At 40.1% G+C, this 17383-nt stretch overlaps 1 protein-coding gene across 2 annotated transcripts in view; it reads right to left on the reverse strand.

Moving 5' to 3' along the window:
• GABPA (GA binding protein transcription factor subunit alpha) overlaps positions 1 to 17383 on the reverse strand; it is a 205203-nt gene that overhangs the window by 114387 nt on the left and 73433 nt on the right. For both annotated transcript variants that reach the window (XR_008401326.1, XM_053706003.1), the window contains exon 5: positions 11917 to 12162. Coding sequence is in view for 1 of the 2 variants with exons in the window: in XM_053706003.1 (XP_053561978.1) it covers positions 11917 to 12162 (246 nt within the window). In the remaining variant the exon portion in view is untranslated. The remainder of the gene's footprint in view (positions 1 to 11916; positions 12163 to 17383) is intronic.

The raw sequence follows: 17383 nt of genomic DNA on the forward strand, positions 1-17383 counted from the left end.
GATATCTGAAATAATCTCTTTCAAGTCAGGGCCAAACAGCGTTTTCCCCTTGAAAGGTATGTTAAGCAATTTGTTCTTGGAAGACGCATCCGCTGACCAAGATTTTAGCCAAAGCGCTCTGCGCGCCACAATAGCAAACCCCGAATTTTTCGCCGCTAATCTAGCCAATTGCAAAGTGGCGTCTAAAGTAAAAGAGTTAGCCAATTTAAGAGCATGAATTCTGTCCATAATCTCCTCATAAGAAGAATCTTTATTGAGCGACTTTTCTAGTTCATCGAACCAGAAACACGCTGCTGTAGTGACAGGAACAATGCATGAAATTGGTTGTAGAAGGTAACCTTGCTGAACAAACATCTTTTTAAGCAAACCCTCTAATTTTTTATCCATAGGATCTTTGAAAGCACAACTATCTTCTATAGGGATAGTAGTGCGTTTGTTTAGAGTAGAAACCGCCCCCTCGACCTTGGGGACTGTCTGCCATAAGTCCTTTCTGGGGTCGACCATAGGAAACAATTTCTTAAATATAGGGGGAGGTACAAAAGGTATGCCGGGCCTTTCCCATTCTTTGTTTACAATGTCCGCCACCCGCTTGGGTATAGGAAAAGCTTTGGGGGGCCCCGGGACCTCTAGGAACTTGTCCATCTTACATAATTTCTCTGGAATGACCAAATTGTCACAATCATCCAGAGTAGATAACACCTCCTTAAGCAGAGCGCGGAGATGTTCCAATTTAAATTTGAATGTAATCACATCAGGTTCAGCTTGTTGAGAAATTTTCCCTGAATCTGAAATTTCTCCCTCAGACAAAACCTCCCTGGCCCCCTCAGACTGGTGTAGGGGCATGTCAGAACCATTATCATCAGCGTCCTCATGCTCTTCGGTATTTTCTAAAACAGAGCAGTCGCGCTTTCGCTGATAAGTGGGCATTTTGGCTAAAATGTTTTTGATAGAATTATCCATTACAGCCGTTAATTGTTGCATAGTAAGGAGTATTGGCGCGCTAGATGTACTAGGGGCCTCCTGAGTGGGCAAGACTCGTGTAGACGAAGGAGGGGAATGATGCAGTACCATGCTTACTCCCCTCACTTGAGGAATCATCTTGGGCATCATTGTCATTGTCACATAAATCACATTTATTTAAATGAATAGGAATTCTGGCTTCCCCACATTCAGAACACAGTCTATCTGGTAGTTCAGACATGTTAAACAGGCATAAACTTGATAACAAGGTACAAAAAACGTTTTAAAATAAAACCGTTACTGTCACTTTAAATTTTAAACTGAACACACTTTATTACTGCAATTGCGAAAAAACATGAAGGAATTGTTCAAAATTCACCAAATTTTCACCACAGTGTCTTAAAGCCTTAAAAGTATTGCACACCAAATTTGAAGCTTTAACCCTTAAAATAACGGAACCGGAGCCGTTTTGAACTTTAACCCCTTTACAGTCCCTGGTATCTGCTTTGCTGAGACCCAACCAAGCCCAGAGGGGAATACGATACCAAATGACGCCTTCAGTAAGCTTTTTCTATGTATCTGAGCTCCTCACACATGCATCTGCATGCCTTGCTTCCCAAAAACAACTGCGCATTAGTGGCGCGAAAATGAGGCTCTGCCTATGATTAGAGAAGGCCCCCAGTGAAAAAGGTGTCCAATACAGTGCCTGCCGGTTATTTAACATAATTCCCAAGAATAAAATAACTCCTCAAAGCTATAAACTATTAAAAATGCTTATAAATCAATCGTTTTAGCCCAGAAAAATGTCTACCAGTCTTTAAAGCCCTTGTGAAGCCCTTTATTCTTATTTAATAAAAATGGCTTACCGGATCCCATAGGGAAAATGACAGCTTCCAGCATTACCAAGTCTTGTTAGAAATGTGTCATACCTCAAGCAGCAAAAGTCTGCTCACTGTTTCCCCCAACTGAAGTTAATTCCTCTCAACAGTCCTGTGTGGAAACAGCCATCGATTTTAGTAACGGTTGCTAAAATCATTTTCCTCTTACAAACAGAAATCTTCATCTCTTTTCTGTTTCAGAGTAAATAGTACATACCAGCACTATTTTAAAATAACAAACTCTTGATTGAAGAATAAAAACTACATTTAAACACCAAAAAACTCTAAGCCATCTCCGTGGAGATGTTGCCTGTACAACGGCAAAGAGAATGACTGGGGAAGGCGGAGCCTAGGAGGGATCATGTGACCAGCTTTGCTGGGCTCTTTGCCATTTCCTGTTGGGGAAGAGAATATCCCCACAAGTAAGGATGACGCCGTGGACCGGACACACCTATGTTGGAGAAATACAGTCCAAAATCATTGGATTCAGAACATTGTCTCTCAGGGGTACAGAATAAGTTTCAGAGTAAGACCGCCTGCGAGTTTCTCTCTCACGCATTCCAGTGAACCCCGAGAAAGCACAGGCTTTCCTGAAGTGTGTTTCAGACCTGGAGTCTTCTGGGGCAATTGTGCCAGTTCCTTTTCAGGAACGGGGTCTGGGGTTTTATTCAAATCTGTTCATTGTCCCAAAGAAAGAAAATTCATTCAGACCAGTTCTGGATCTAAAAATCTTGTATAGTTATGTAAGAATACCAACATTCAAAATGGTGACTATAAGGACTATTCTGCCTTTTGTTCCGCAAGGGCATTATACATCCACAATAGACTTACAGGATGCATATCTTCATATTCCGATTCATCCAGATCACTATCAGTTCCTGAGATTCTCTTTTCTAGACAAGCATTACCAATTTGTTGCTCTTCCTTTTGCCCTACCAACAGCTCCAAGGATCTTTTCAAAGGTTCTCGGTGCCCTTCTCTCTGTAATCAGAGAGCGGGGTATTGCGGTGTTTCCTTATTTGGACGATATCTTGGTACTTGCTCAGTCTTTACGTTCTGCAGAATCTCACACGAATCAACTAGTGTTGTTTCTTCAAAGACATGGTTGGAGGATCAATTTACCAAAAAGTTCTTTAACTCCTCAGACAAGGGTAACCTTTTTAGGTTTCCAGACAGATTCAGTATCCATGACTTTGTCTCTAACAGACAAGAGACTTTGAAGTTGGTTGCAGCCTGTCGGAACCTTCGGTCTCAGTCATTCCCTTCAGTAGCTATGTGCATGGAGGTTTTAGGTCTCATGAGTGCAGCATCGGACGTGATCCACTTTGCTCGTTTTCACATGAGACCTCTTCAGCTTTGTATGCTGAACCAATGGTGCAGGGATTATACAAGGATATCACAATTAATATCCTTAAATCCCAATGTTCGACTATCTCTGACTTGGTGGTTAGATCACCATCATATAGTTCAAGGGGCCTCTTTTGTTCGTCCAACCTGGACCGTGATCACAACAGATGAGAGTCTTTCAGGTTGGGGAGCTGTCTGGGGATCTCTGACAGCACAAGGGGTTTGGAAATCTCAAGAGGCGAGATTACCAATCAATATTTTGGAACTCCGTGCGATTTTCAGGGCTCTTCAGATTTGGCCTCTCTTGAAGAGAGAGCCGTTCATTTGTTTTCAGACAGACAATATCACAACTGTGGCATATGTCAATCATCAGGGTGGGACTCACAGTCCCCAAGCTATGAAAGAAGTATCTCGGAAACTTGACTGGGCGGAATCCAGCTCCTGTCTAATTTCTGCGGTCCATATCCCAGGTATAGACAATTGGGTGGCAGATTATCTCAGTCGACAAGCTTTACATCCTGGAGAGTGGTCTCTTCACCCAGATGTGTTTTTTCAAATTGTTCAGATGTGGGGGCTTCCAGAAATAGATCTCATGGCATCTCATCTAAACAAGAAACTTCCCAGGTACCTGTCCAGGTATCCTCAGGCGGAGGCAGTGGATGCATTGACACTTCCTTGGAGTTATCAACCTGTCTATATTTTTCCGCCTCTAGTTCTTCCAAGAGTGATTTTCAAAATCATCATGGAGCAATCATTTGTACTGCTGGTGGCTCCAGCATGGCCACACAAGTTTTGGTATGCAGATCTTGTTCAGATGTCCAGTTGCCAACCTTGGCCACTTCTGTTAAGACCAGACCTATCTCAAGGTCTGTTTTTCCATCAGGATCTCAAATCATTAAATTTGAAGGTATGGAAATTGAACGCTTAGTGCTTAGTCATAGAGGTTTCTCTGACTCAGTAATTAAAACTATGTTGCAGGCTCGTAAATCTGTTTCTAGAAAGATTTATTATCGAGTTTGGAAGACATACATTTCATGGTGTTCTTCTCATAAATTCTCCTGGCATTCTTTTAGAATTCCTAGAATTTTACAGTTTCTTCAGGATGGTTTGGATAAGGTTTTGTCTGCAAGTTCTTTGAAAGGACAAATTTCTGCTCTTTCGGTCTTATTCCACAGAAAGATTGCTAAACTTCCTGATATTCATTGCTTTGTACAGGCGTTGGTTCGTATCAAGCCTGTCATTAAATCAATCTCTCCTCCCTGGAGTCTTAATTTGGTTTTAAAGGCTTTACAGGCTCCTCCGTTTGGGCCTATGCATTCTTTGGACATTAAATTGCTTTCTTGGAAAGTGTTGTTTCTTTTGGCCATCTCTTCTGCTAGAAGAATTTCTGAATTATCTGCTCTTTCTTGTTAGTCTCCTTTTCTGATTTTTCATCAGGATAAGGCGGTTTTGCAGACTTCATTTAAATTCCTACCTAAAGTTGTGAATTCCAACAATATTAGTAGAGAAACTGTTGTCCCTTCCTTGTGTCCTAATCCTAAGAATTCTTTGGAAAGATCCTTACATTCTTTGGATGTGGTGAGAGCTTTGAATTATTATGTTGAAGCTACTAAAGATTTCAGGAAGACTTCTAGTCTATTTGTTATCTTTTCTGGTTCTAGGAAAGGTCAGAAGGCTTCTGCTGTTACCTTGGCTTCGTGGTTAAAGCTTTTGATTCATCGCGCTTATTTGGAGTTGGGTAAATCCCCGCCTCAGAGGATTAAGGCTCATTCTACTAGGTCTGTTTCCACTTCCTGGGCTTTTAAGAATGAAGCTTCAGTTGATCAGATTTGCAAAGCAGCAACTTGGTCTTCTTTGCATACATTTACTAAATTCTACCATTTTGATGTTTTTTCTTCTTCAGAAGCAGTTTTTGGTAGAAAAGTTCTTCAGGCAGCTGTTTCAGTTTGATTCTTCTGCTTATAATTTCAGTTTTTTTCTTTTTCTTTGTAAGATTAAAATTTATGATTTGGGTTGTGGATTATTTTTTTTCAGCGGAGTTGGCTGTCTTTATTTTTATCCCTCCCTCTCTAGCGACTCTTGAGTGGAACTCTACATCTTGTGTATTTGCTATCCCATACGTCACTAGCTCATGGACTCTTGCCAATTACATGAAAGAAAACATAATTTATTTAAGAATTTACCTGATAAATTAATTTCTTTCATATTGGCAAGTGTCCATGAGGCCCACCCTTTTTATGTTTGTTTTGATTTTTTTTGTATAAAGCACAATTATTCCAATTCCTTTGTTGATGCTTTTTTACTCCTTTCTTTAACACCCCACTACTTGGCTATTCATGAAACTGAATTGTGGGTGTGGTGAGGGTTGTATTTATAGGCATTTTGAGGTTTGGGAAACTTTGCCCCTCCTGGTAGGATTGTATATCCCATACGTCACTAGCTCATGGACTCTTGCCAATATGAAAGAAACGAATTTATCAGGTAAATTCTTACATAAATTATGTTTTCTCAATGTCCAATACACTCTTGGAGCATAAAAATGAACTCTTATAATTAGAGGAAAAATATAAAAATTTAAAAAAAAACTTGTTGTGCACTGCACCACTGTGTACTACTACTGATTGATCTTCTGGGAATCTACACTTTATTTATGCATGACGAGCAGCCCTACTATAAAGTCTCATTATATTTTAAAAATAGAAGCAGGAATCAGCCGATTAATAAATGTAGAGATCTCTAGAATAGGGAAACCAAAGCAGACACAGAGAACAGCTAGAAATGCTTAGTAGTCTCACTTTGCAAGGAATTATAGGAGCTACTGCAAAGGTTTTAGAAATGCACATAACCACAACACCTAAAGAGGAGTTAGGTACTGTAAGTTAAAGGGCCATGATACTCAAATTTTGAAGCACTTGAAAGTGATGCAGCATAGCTGTAAAAAGCCGACTAGAAAACATCACCTGAACATCTCTATGTAAAAAAAGATAGATGTTTTACCTCAAAATGTTCAAAGTATTCACACCCCATTGTAAAGGACGTTAAGCAGAAAATCTGTCCCGGGACAGGCAAGGGAGTGAGCCTCATGCACACTTGTGTTATTTTCTTATTCAGTTTAAGCAAGTTTACTATGAAATCTCATGAGATTACAGTAAAAGAGTTCATGACCTCAGCACGGTTGATGCGGATTGGCTGCAGTTCATTTCTTTTCTTTTTTTTTTTATTATTATTTTTTATTTTTACCAGCACCTTAAGTATAACTTTTTACACAGGAAATACTCTGTGAGCTAAAGGAAATTGTGAGGTAAAATATCTTTCTTTTTTTTTACATAGAGATGCTAGGGTGACATTTTCCTGTCAGCTTTTTACAGTTATACTGCATCAGTTTCAAGTGATTTAGCTTATGAGTATTATGTCCCTTTAAGTTAGAAACTTGCTTAGAGAGACATGACTTTCCTAGAAGTATGTCCTTGAGGCTTATGAGATGGGTTTGATTTATGGAATGGCTTTAAAAATCCTGGAAACCACAAACTTGGAATTCTAGCGATTACTTGCACCCCTATAGAACACACCCTTATATACAACAATTACCAAACTCGAGAACAAAAAAGAAAATGTATGCTTACTTGATAAATTTATTTATTTCCGGGCATGGAGAGTCCATGACGTCAATGTAATTACTAGTGGGATATTCACTCCTAGGCAGCAGGAGGCGGCAAAGAGCACCCCAACAGAGCTGTTAAGTGTCACTTGCCTTACCCATAACCCGAAGGTTATAGAGGTGCCTGAGGTTTAACAAAAAAGACCGTCATATTTAAGGGTGGGGTCATGGACTCTCCATGCCCAGAAATAAATTAATCAGGTAAGCATAAATTTTATTTTCTTTCATATGGCATGGAGAGTCCACAATGTCATTCCAATTACTAGTAGGAATAAATACCCAAGCTAGAGGACATGGAATGAACAGGGAGAGAGAACAAGGCATTAGGACCTAAACAGAAGGCACCACCGCTTGAAGAACCTTTCTCCTAAAAGAAGCCTCAGCTCAGACAAAAGTATCAAATTTATAGAATTTGGAAAAAGTATGCAGAGAGGACCATGTTGCCGCCTTGCAAATTTGTTCCACAGAAGCTTAATTTTTGAAAGCCCAAGAAGAGGAGACAGCCCTAGTGGAATGAGCCGTAATTCTCTCAGGAGGTTGCTGACCAGCAGTCTCATAAGCAAAACGAATCATACTTCTCAATTAGAGGGAAAGGGAAGTAGAAGTGGCCTTTTGACCGTTACACTTTCCAGAGAAACAAACAGGGCAGAAGACTAACTAAAATCTTTAGTAGCCTGTAGGTAAAATTTTAGAACATGCACAACATCCAACTTATGCAAAAGACGTTCCTTATGAGAAGGATTAGGACAAAGAAGCAACAAAGATTTCCTGAATATTTCGATCCAACACCACTTTAGGCAGAAAACCCAATTTAGTATGAAGGACCGCGTTAACCACATGAAAAATAAGGTAAGGGGAATTACACTGTAGAGCCGAGAATTCAGAAACTCTACGAGCAGAGGAAATAGCAATAAGAAACAAAACCTTCTAAAATAACTTAAGATCTACAGAATGCATTGGCTCAAAAGAAGCCTGTTGCAAAACTTTGAGAACAAGGTTTAAGCTCAAAGGAGAAGCAACAGGTTTAAACACCAGGGCCTGAAAAAAAGATCGAACATACGGCACATTTGCCAGATGTTTGTGTAAAAGAATAGACAGCGCAGAAAACTGACCCTTCAGAGAACTAACTGACAAGCCCTTCTCCAGACCCTCCTGAATAAGAGAGACAAAATTCTAGGAATCCTGACTCTGCTCCAAGAGAAACATTTCGATTCACACCAATATAGGTATTTGCACCATACCATATAGTAAATTTTACGAGTAACAGGTTTGCGAGCTTGAAACATGGCATCAATGAACGACTCAGAAAACCCACGCTTAGCCAAAACTAAGCGTTCAATCTCCAAGCAGTCAGCTTCAGAGAAACTAGATTTGGATGGAGGAAAGGACCCTGTGTTAGAAGGTCCTTCCTCAGAGGTAACCTCCAAGGGGGAAGAAATGGCATCTTCACCAGGTCCGCAAACCAGATCCTGCGAGGTCATTCAGGAGCTATTACAGATGCTCTCTCCTGATCGATACGACCAATGACTCGTGGAAGGAGAGCAAAATGAGGAAACGGTTAAGCTAGAACGAAATCCCAAGGAACTGCCAGAGCATCTATCAGGGCAGCCTGAGGGTCTCTTGACCTTGAACTGTACTTTGGATGCTTGGCGTTCTAGCAAAACGTCATCAGATCCAACTCTGGAACCCCCCACCTGAGGGTTATCCTGGTGAACACCTCCGGATGGAGAGCCCATTCCCCGGCATGAAAGGTCTGTCTTCTCAGAAAATCTGCCTCCCAGTTGTCCACTCCTGGAATGTGGATGGCAAATAGACAAGCATGAGCTTCTGCCCACTGTATAATGCAAGTCACCTCCTTCATAGCAAAGGAAGTCAGAGTTCCTCCCTGGTGGTTGATGTAAGCCACTGAGGTGATGTTGTCCGACTATAATCTGATAAACCAGGCTAAAGCAAACTGAGGCCAAGCTATCAAGGCATTGACAATGGCTCTCAAATCTAAGATGTTTATGGGCAGAGGACTCCTCCAGAGGACTCCTCCTGGGTCCACAGGCCCTGAGCTTTTAACAAGCCACAGGCTTGCGTCCGTGGTCACAATCACCCAGGAGGGTCTCCAGAAGCATGTGCCCTGAGACAGATGATCCTGTGAAATCCACCACGAGAGGGAGTCTTGTTAAAGGATCCAGATCTATACTCTGAGATAGATCTGAATGGTCTCTGTTCCATTGAATGAGCATGCACAGTTGTAGAGATCTCTGATGGAACCGAGCAAAAGGAATGATGTCCATAGAAGCAACCATCAGACCAATTACCTCCATGCATTGAGCCACTGATGGACGAACAGTAGGAGAGAGAGCGCGAGAGAGAGAGCGCGCGCAAGAGCGAGATTTGGATTTTCTGACATCTGTCAGAAAAATCTTCATGGATAGGGAATCTATGAAGGTCCCTAAGTAACACACTCTTGTAGCAGGAACAAGGAAACTTCTCCAGATTCACTTTCCACCTGTGGGAACGTAGAAAAGACAACAAGATCTCTGTATGAAGGTTTGCTAGTTGAAAAGATGACGCTTGAACCAAGATGTCGTCCAGGTAAGGCGCCACCGCAATTCCCTGAGACCCGACTACTGCAAAAAGAGCCCCCAAAACCTTTGGGGAAATTCTGTGAGCTGTGGCAAGGCCAAACGGAAGAGCAACAAATTGAAAGTGCTTGTCTAGAAAAGCGAAGCTCAGGAACTGGTGATGATCCCTTTTAAGGAGAACATGCAGATATGCATCCTTCAGTTCTATGGTCGTCATGAACATGAACTGACCCCCTCTTAGACCAAAGGAAGAATGGTCTCCATTTTGAAGGACGGAATCCTGAGGAATTTGTTGAGATTTTAAGTCTAAAATGGGTTGAAAAGTTCCCTCTTTTTTGGGAACCACAAATAGATTTGAATAGAATCTTCAACCCTGTTCCTTTACAGGAACTGGTGATATAGTGGTCTATAACTAGCGCCAACTTTACAGACCCTCTAGCTTTGGATTAATGGCCCTTAGCTGCCAAGAAATAGTGAATCAAATACGGAGTGTGGCCAAAGCGCCTGCCTAACTTCGATATGATATAGTTGTGTAGTCTGTTTTTATACATTTATTAAAATATTTATTTTTGTTAAGCATAAATTACTAAATTAACAGAGCATATACAATTTAGCAAAGCGTATACATATATTGACATAAAAAACATGGATCCATGAACTAAATAAAGAAGTCCAAAGTTAATAAATGTATAAAAACATTTGGACTACTCAACCAGTGTTCCCTCTAAGGCCAGTTTTGTGTGCGGTCCAGCAGTGAAACAGTTAATTAGGTAACAACACCCTGCAATTATCAAACACTGCACAATGCAGATGACAAGGTATGGTTCTCTTGTTAACTGTTTCACTGCTGGGCTGCACACAAAACTTTCCTTAGAGGGAACACTGTACTCAATCATATCATATCGAAGTTAGACCCAGCCTCAGTTAGGCAGGCGCTTTGGCCACACTCCATATTTGATTCCTTTACAAGAACTGGAACAATCACCCCCAGGGAGGAAAGGTCTTGAACGCCGTTTAAGGAGGCCTCTCTTTTTACCTGATCTGCAGATAATCTTGAGAGGATGAATCTACCCCTGGGAGGACAAGTCTTGAATCCTATTTTGTAACCCTGAGATACTATGTCCACAGCCCAAGGATCTGGGACATCCCCACAGAAGAGAACTCACAAAGTATGACACCGCTCAGCATACAAGCTGAAGAGAGGGCTGTCACGTGAGCGGCAGCACAAGAAACTGCGCAACAAACCAAAAGCGTGTAATCGTTTCTCAGCAGACTTACAGAGCTAACAGTTACGATCCCAAAATGTAATAAAGTTTTAAAAACACTTCAAAACACTTTGTCTTAGTGTTTCTCATCTTAAATAAAGAAACCTTTCAGTCTCCTGGCCCAGAGGAACCGTTCCATAACAAATAGGGGAAGAGTTAAACCCCTTCACATACTTATAGTGCCTGCACACTGCCCCAATAAATCCTTAACAAAGGATTGAATAAGTCCAATATTTAAAATATTGCAAAGATAAACTTCTGAAAGTGCAAGTATCCAATACCTAGGAAACAAAAGCACTTACCTGCATATCCAGCTGTCGGGCAGGAAGACAGCTTACAAGGTTTGAAAGGACACACACTCCTATCAGAGACCTGTAGAATAAGAGAGAATAGAGTAACCAACTCTGGCTTTCTATAAACAGGGGTAGCAACAATGTTGGAAGCAAAGCCAACATTGCCGCCTTCTAACTGCTAAAAGCCACCACTACTCTAACTAAAGAGATTGACGTGGACACAGCTAAACCCCAATCCTTGCTTTCAGGGAAAGTACCCATAAAAGGATTAAATATCTACAGACGCCAACTTCGCACGTCCTCTAGTGACAGAGGCAAAGAGAATGACTGGGGGTTATGGGTAAGGGAAGTGACACTTAACAGCTCTGCTGGGGTGCTCTTTCCCTCCTCCTGCTGGCCAGGAGTGAATATCCCACTAGTAATTGGAATGACATTGAGGACTCCTTATGCCATAGAAAAGAAAAGTGAATTGACCGCTCTACCACATTAAGAATAAAAAAGGCAGTTGTCTGACAGGTGCAAATGTGTCCTAAGAGAAGTTACTGGATGATTCAGAGAACAGTGAAATGTTAAGGGAAACGACCTTATTAGCAAAAGAATTAAAACAAAATATTTGTTCCAGTTGAAAAGCTACATTTTAGAGTTTGTCGGCCCCCATCATAAAGGGGGAGTAAGAATTAACTGAATGCTACTGGGGTGGGCCAAAGTTAGGTTAAATTTTTGTCCAAAAGTCTATTGCAAGTAATTTTCAACTTAGCTTGCTTTTGTGGTAAATCTAAGGGAATGTGAGCAGTTCCCTATGTCTATCACAATCATTGTAAAAGATTGTAGCATCCCAAGTTTGAGTAAATGAGTACAATTTAATTTTAACTTTTTTTTTTTAAAGAAACACAAGGTGCTTTTATTACATTTAAAATTGGTAATAGAATTCCATTTTACCATACGGAATCCCTAGACGCTCTTGCTCTTTCCTGTATCCTTCTAACGCTGCAGCCCATCTTGTCACTTGTTCTGAAGTTTCATCAGAAATAGTTGTGATATGCTTTGTGCCATCCAAGGTTATCACTTGGGTTTCTTCAACAAGCTGAGCTTCAACCCCACCATGGTGAGCATCTGGGTCAATAACCACCTCAACTGTCTCTACTGGTTTTACTATCTCAAGTATGTTCAATTTTGGCTCCAAACCTAAAAAAGTAGAAATTGAAAAGTGCTAAATTAATAAACATTTTAAATTATTGCAACAAAGACTTAACATTGTTAACATCATACTAAACTACATTAAACCCATTCCATTCCTTCCTGTAGAACTATAATTTTCCAGTGTTAATTTCCTTTCATTAAACTACGGCTATCTCAAAAAAGAAAAGAAAAAAAAATCATGTTTAATGAAAAGCACAACTTTTGTGAACTGCAATCTTGCACTAAAGCTTTTTTTCTCGTCTTACAAGTCGTCATAAAAGGGGAACTAATGCAGCTGAATAGGCTAATATATTTTTATTAAAGGAATATTAAACACAAATTTTGTATTTCATGATTAAGATAGAGAATGCAATTATTATTTTTTTTGCAACTTCTAATTTACTCCTATTATGAATTTTTCTTTGTTCTTTTGCTATCTTTATTTGAAAAAGCAGAAATGTAAGGTTAGGGAGCCAGCCCATTCTTGGTTCAGCAAGTTCTACCCAGGTGCTAAACCAAAAATGGGTCGGCTCTTAAAGGGACATTAACCCCAAATTGTTTTTCATTAGTCAGACAGAGAATACAATTTTAAACAACATTCCAATTTATTCTATTATCGAATTTGCTTCATTCTTTAGATATTCTTTGTTGAAGAAATAGCAATGCACATGGGTGAGCCAATCATACGAGGCATCTATGTGCAGTTACCAATCAGCAGCTTCTGAGCCTATCTAGATATGCTTTTCAGCAAAGGATATCAAGAGAATGAAGAAAATTAGATAATATAAGTAAATTACAAAGTTGTTTTAAATTGCATGTTCTTCCTTAATCATGAAAGAAAAAAAAATGTGAACAGTCTTATATTTACACTTGAGTCACAAGCTCCTAGTGAGCATGTGCAAGAAGTCACAGACTATACGTATATGCATTTGTGATTGGCTGATTGCTATCACATGGTACAGGGGGAGTGGAAATATACATAACTTTGAAATTTGTTAGAAAAAAAATCTACTACTCTTGAAATTCAGAGTAAGTGCTATTGTATTGTCTTGTTATCTTGCATTTGTTGATCATGCAAATCTATTGTGTTTACTGGTCCTTTAAGCTTACATTCCTGCTTTTTCAAATAAATAGAGATAACAAAAGAACAAAGAAAAATTGATAATAGGAGTAAATTACAAAGTTGCTTAAAATTGCATGCTCTATCTGAATCATGAAATAAAAATTTAGGGTTAAGTATCCCTTTAAGAACTTCAAATACCAAAAAATAAGGATTTTTTCCCCCCAATTACCAAAAATAAGGAAATACAAGAAAATGTATGCGCCTAAGAATGCATGAACACTATGCCTTAAAGGGATACAAAACCCATTCTTTTGTGATTCAGATAGAGCAGCAATTTTAACCAACTTTCTAATTTACTCCCATTATCAAATTTTATTTGTTCTCTTGCTATCTTTATTTAAAAAAAAAAAAAAAAAAAAAAAAAGGCATCTAATCTAAGGAGCCAGACAATTTTTGGTTCAGACCCTGGACAGCACTTTTCTCCAACATAGGTGTGTCCGGTCCACGGCGTCATCCTTACTTGTGGGATATTCTCTTCCCCAACAGGAAATGGCAAAGAGCCCAGCAAAGCTGGTCACATGATCCCTCCTAGGCTCCGCCTACCCCAGTCATTCTCTTTGCCGTTGTACAGGCAACATCTCCACGGAGATGGCTTAGAGTTTTTTAGTGTTTAACTGTAGTTTTTATTATTCAATCAAGAGTTTGTTATTTTAAAATAGTGCTGGTATGTACTATTTACTCAGAAACAGAAAAGAGATGAAGATTTCTGTTTGTATGAGGAAAATGATTTTAGCAACCGTTACTAAAATCCATGGCTGTTCCACACAGGACTGTTGAGAGGAATTAACTTCAGTTGGGGGAACAGTGAGCAGTCTTTTGCTGCTTGAGGTATGACACATTCTAACAAGACGATGTAATGCTGGAAGCTGTCATTTTCCCTATGGGATCCGGTAAGCCATTTTTATTCACACAGTAAATAAGGGCTTCACAAGGGCTTATTAAGACTGTAGACATTTTCTGGGCTAAATCGATCATATTTACACATATTTAGCCTTGAGGAATCATTTAATCTGGGTATTTTTTGTAAAATAATATCGGCAGGCACTGTTTTAGACACTTTATTCTATTGGGGCTTTCCCTAATCATAGTCAGAGCCTCATTTTCGCGCCGGTATGGCGCACTTGTTTTTGAGAACAGCATGACATGCAGCTGCATGTGTGTGGAGCTCTGATACATAGAAAAGTCTTTTTGAAGGCATTATTTGGTATCGTATTCCCCTTTGGGCTTGGTTGGGTCTCAGCAAAGCAGATTCCAGGGACTGTAAAGGGGTTAAATATAAAAACGGCTCTGGTTCCGTTATTTTAAGGGTTAAAGCTTCCAAATTTGGTGTGCAATACTTTTAAGGCTTTAAGACACTGTGGTGAAATTTTGGTGAATTTTGAACAATTCCTTCAAGCACCTTGGACCTTCAAACTAGCTTATGTATTCCCGCCGTTTCCTCTCATCCCCAGGCTGGTAGCCAGGATCAATCAGGAGAGGGCGTCGGTGATCTTGATAGCTCCTGCGTGGCCACGCAGGACTTGGTATGCAGATCTGGTGAATATGTCATCGGCTCCACCATGGAAGCTACCTTTGAGACGAGACCTTCTTGTTCAAGGTCCGTTCGAACATCCGAATCTGGTCCCACTCCAGCTGACTGCTTGGAGATTGAACGCTTGATCTTATCAAAGCGAGGGTTCTCAGATTCTGTTATTGATACTCTTGTTCAGGCCAGAAAGCCTGTAACTAGAAAAATTTACCACAAAATTTGGGAAAAAATATATCTGTTGGTGTGAATCTAAAGGATTCCCTTGGGACAAGGTTAAGATTCCTAAGATTCTATCCTTCCTTCGAGAAGGATTGGAAAAAGGATTATCTGCAAGTTCCTTGATGGGACAGATTTCTGCCTTGTCTGTGTTACTTCACAAAAAGCTGGCAGCTGTGCCAGATGTTCAAGCCTTTGTTCAGGCTCTGGTTAGAATCAAGCCTGTTTACAAACCTTTGACTCCTCCTTGGAGTCTCAACTTAGTTCTTTCAGTTCTTCAGGGGGTTCCGTTTGAACCCTTACATTCCGTTGATATTAAGTTATTATCTTGGAAAGTTTTTGTTTTTGGTTACAATTTCTTCTGATAGAAGAGTTTCAGAATTATCTGCTCTGCAGTGTTCTCCTCCTTATCTGGTGTTCCATGCAGATAAGGTGGTTTTACGTACTAAACCTGGTTTTCTTCCAAAAGTTGTTTCTAACAAAAACATTAACCAGGAGATAGTCGTGCCTTCTCTGTGTCCGAAACCAGTTTCGAAGAAGGAACGTTTGTTGCACAATTTGGATGTTGTTCGCGCTCTAAAATTCTATTTAGATGCTACAAAGGATTTTAGACAAACATCTTCCTTGTTTGTTGTTTATTCTGGTAAAAGGAGAGGTCAAAAAGCAACTTCTACCTCTCTCTTTTTTTGGATTAAAAGCATCATCAGATTGGTTTACGAGACTGCCGGACGGCAGCCTCCTGAAAGAATCACAGCTCATTCCACTAGGGCTGTGGCTTCCACATGGGCCTTCAAGAACGAGGCTTCTGTTGATCAGATATGTAGGGCAGCGACTTGGTCTTCACTGCACTCTTTTACCAAATTTTACAAGTTTGATACTTTTGCTTCTTCTGAGGCTATTTTTTGGGAGAAAGGTTTTGCAAGCCGTGGTGCCTTCCATTTAGGTGACCTGATTTGCTCCCTCCCTTCATCCGTGTCCTAAAGCTTTGGTATTGGTTCCCACAAGTAAGGATGACGCCGTGGACCGGACACACCTATGTTGGAGAAAACAGAATTTATGTTTACCTGATAAATTACTTTCTCCAACGGTGTGTCCGGTCCACGGCCCGCCCTGGTTTTTTAATCAGGTCTGATAATTTATTTTCTTTAACTACAGTCACCACGGTATCATATGGTTTCTCCTATGCAAATATTCCTCCTTAACGTCGGTCGAATGACTGGGGTAGGCGGAGCCTAGGAGGGATCATGTGACCAGCTTTGCTGGGCTCTTTGCCATTTCCTGTTGGGGAAGAGAATATCCCACAAGTAAGGATGACGCCGTGGACCGGACACACCGTTGGAGAAAGTAATTTATCAGGTAAACATAAATTCTGTTTTTTATTGGTGAGGACATTTAGCCACCGATCCGCAAGCACAACCCAGGTTGTGAACCAAAAATAGGCCAGATTCTAAACTTACATTCTTGTTTTTCAAATAAAGATAGCAAGAGAATGAAGAAAAAATGCTAATAGGAGTAAATTAGAAAGTTGCTTAAAATTGCCTGCTATCTGAACCATGAAAGAAAAAATTTGGGTTCAGTGTCCCTTTAAGCTGCACTAGGTTTCCACAAACGCGTTACATGGATTTGTGTTTGCTATGACACACACTAAATACAATATACATTAGATTATATAAGTATAACGTGTAGTACATTTTTATACATACATCATGCTCGTTTAGACTATACTAATACTAGAATTAGTTTGACTTAATTAAAAAAGGACATTTATAATTGTAGCAACGTTCATGAGAATTAATGAAAAAAAATTCACACTTACCCGATAAATGAATTTCCTTCTTGGCAGTGAAACATTCATAACCTATGGGAAATACTCCACCTGGCCACCAGGAGGAGGCAAAGACACCCCAAATAGAACATTGAAGTATCCCTCCCATTTCCCCTACCCTCTCAGTAGTTCAAATCAAGGATAAGGAAAATAGACAGATAAGAGGGTTAGAGAGGTGAAAAGACTGCCGCCACTACATCAGGTAAGCATACATTTTAATTTTCCTTCTAATGGCAGTGAGGGTCCATGAAAACATTCATAACCTATGGGAAATCAATACCCAAGCTGAGGAGTACACAAATGTTAGGAAGGGAAAGCAGAGAAGGCAGTCCTAAGCACTAGGCATAACCTTCTCCAGAATCCCTCTCCGAAAAGATGCCTCCACGGAGACAAAAAAAAAAAAATCGATAGAGGAAAGTACAGAAACTCATGTAGCAGCCCAAAAAATCTGTGCAACTGAAAGCTCATTTGTAAAGGTCCAAGAAGTAGATACAGCACAGGTAAAAGTGCCGTAATTCAAGATAGAGGCTGCTGG

This window comes from Bombina bombina, chromosome 3 (assembly GCF_027579735.1).
Source record: "Bombina bombina isolate aBomBom1 chromosome 3, aBomBom1.pri, whole genome shotgun sequence".
Classification (NCBI taxonomy): domain Eukaryota; kingdom Metazoa; phylum Chordata; class Amphibia; order Anura; family Bombinatoridae; genus Bombina; species Bombina bombina.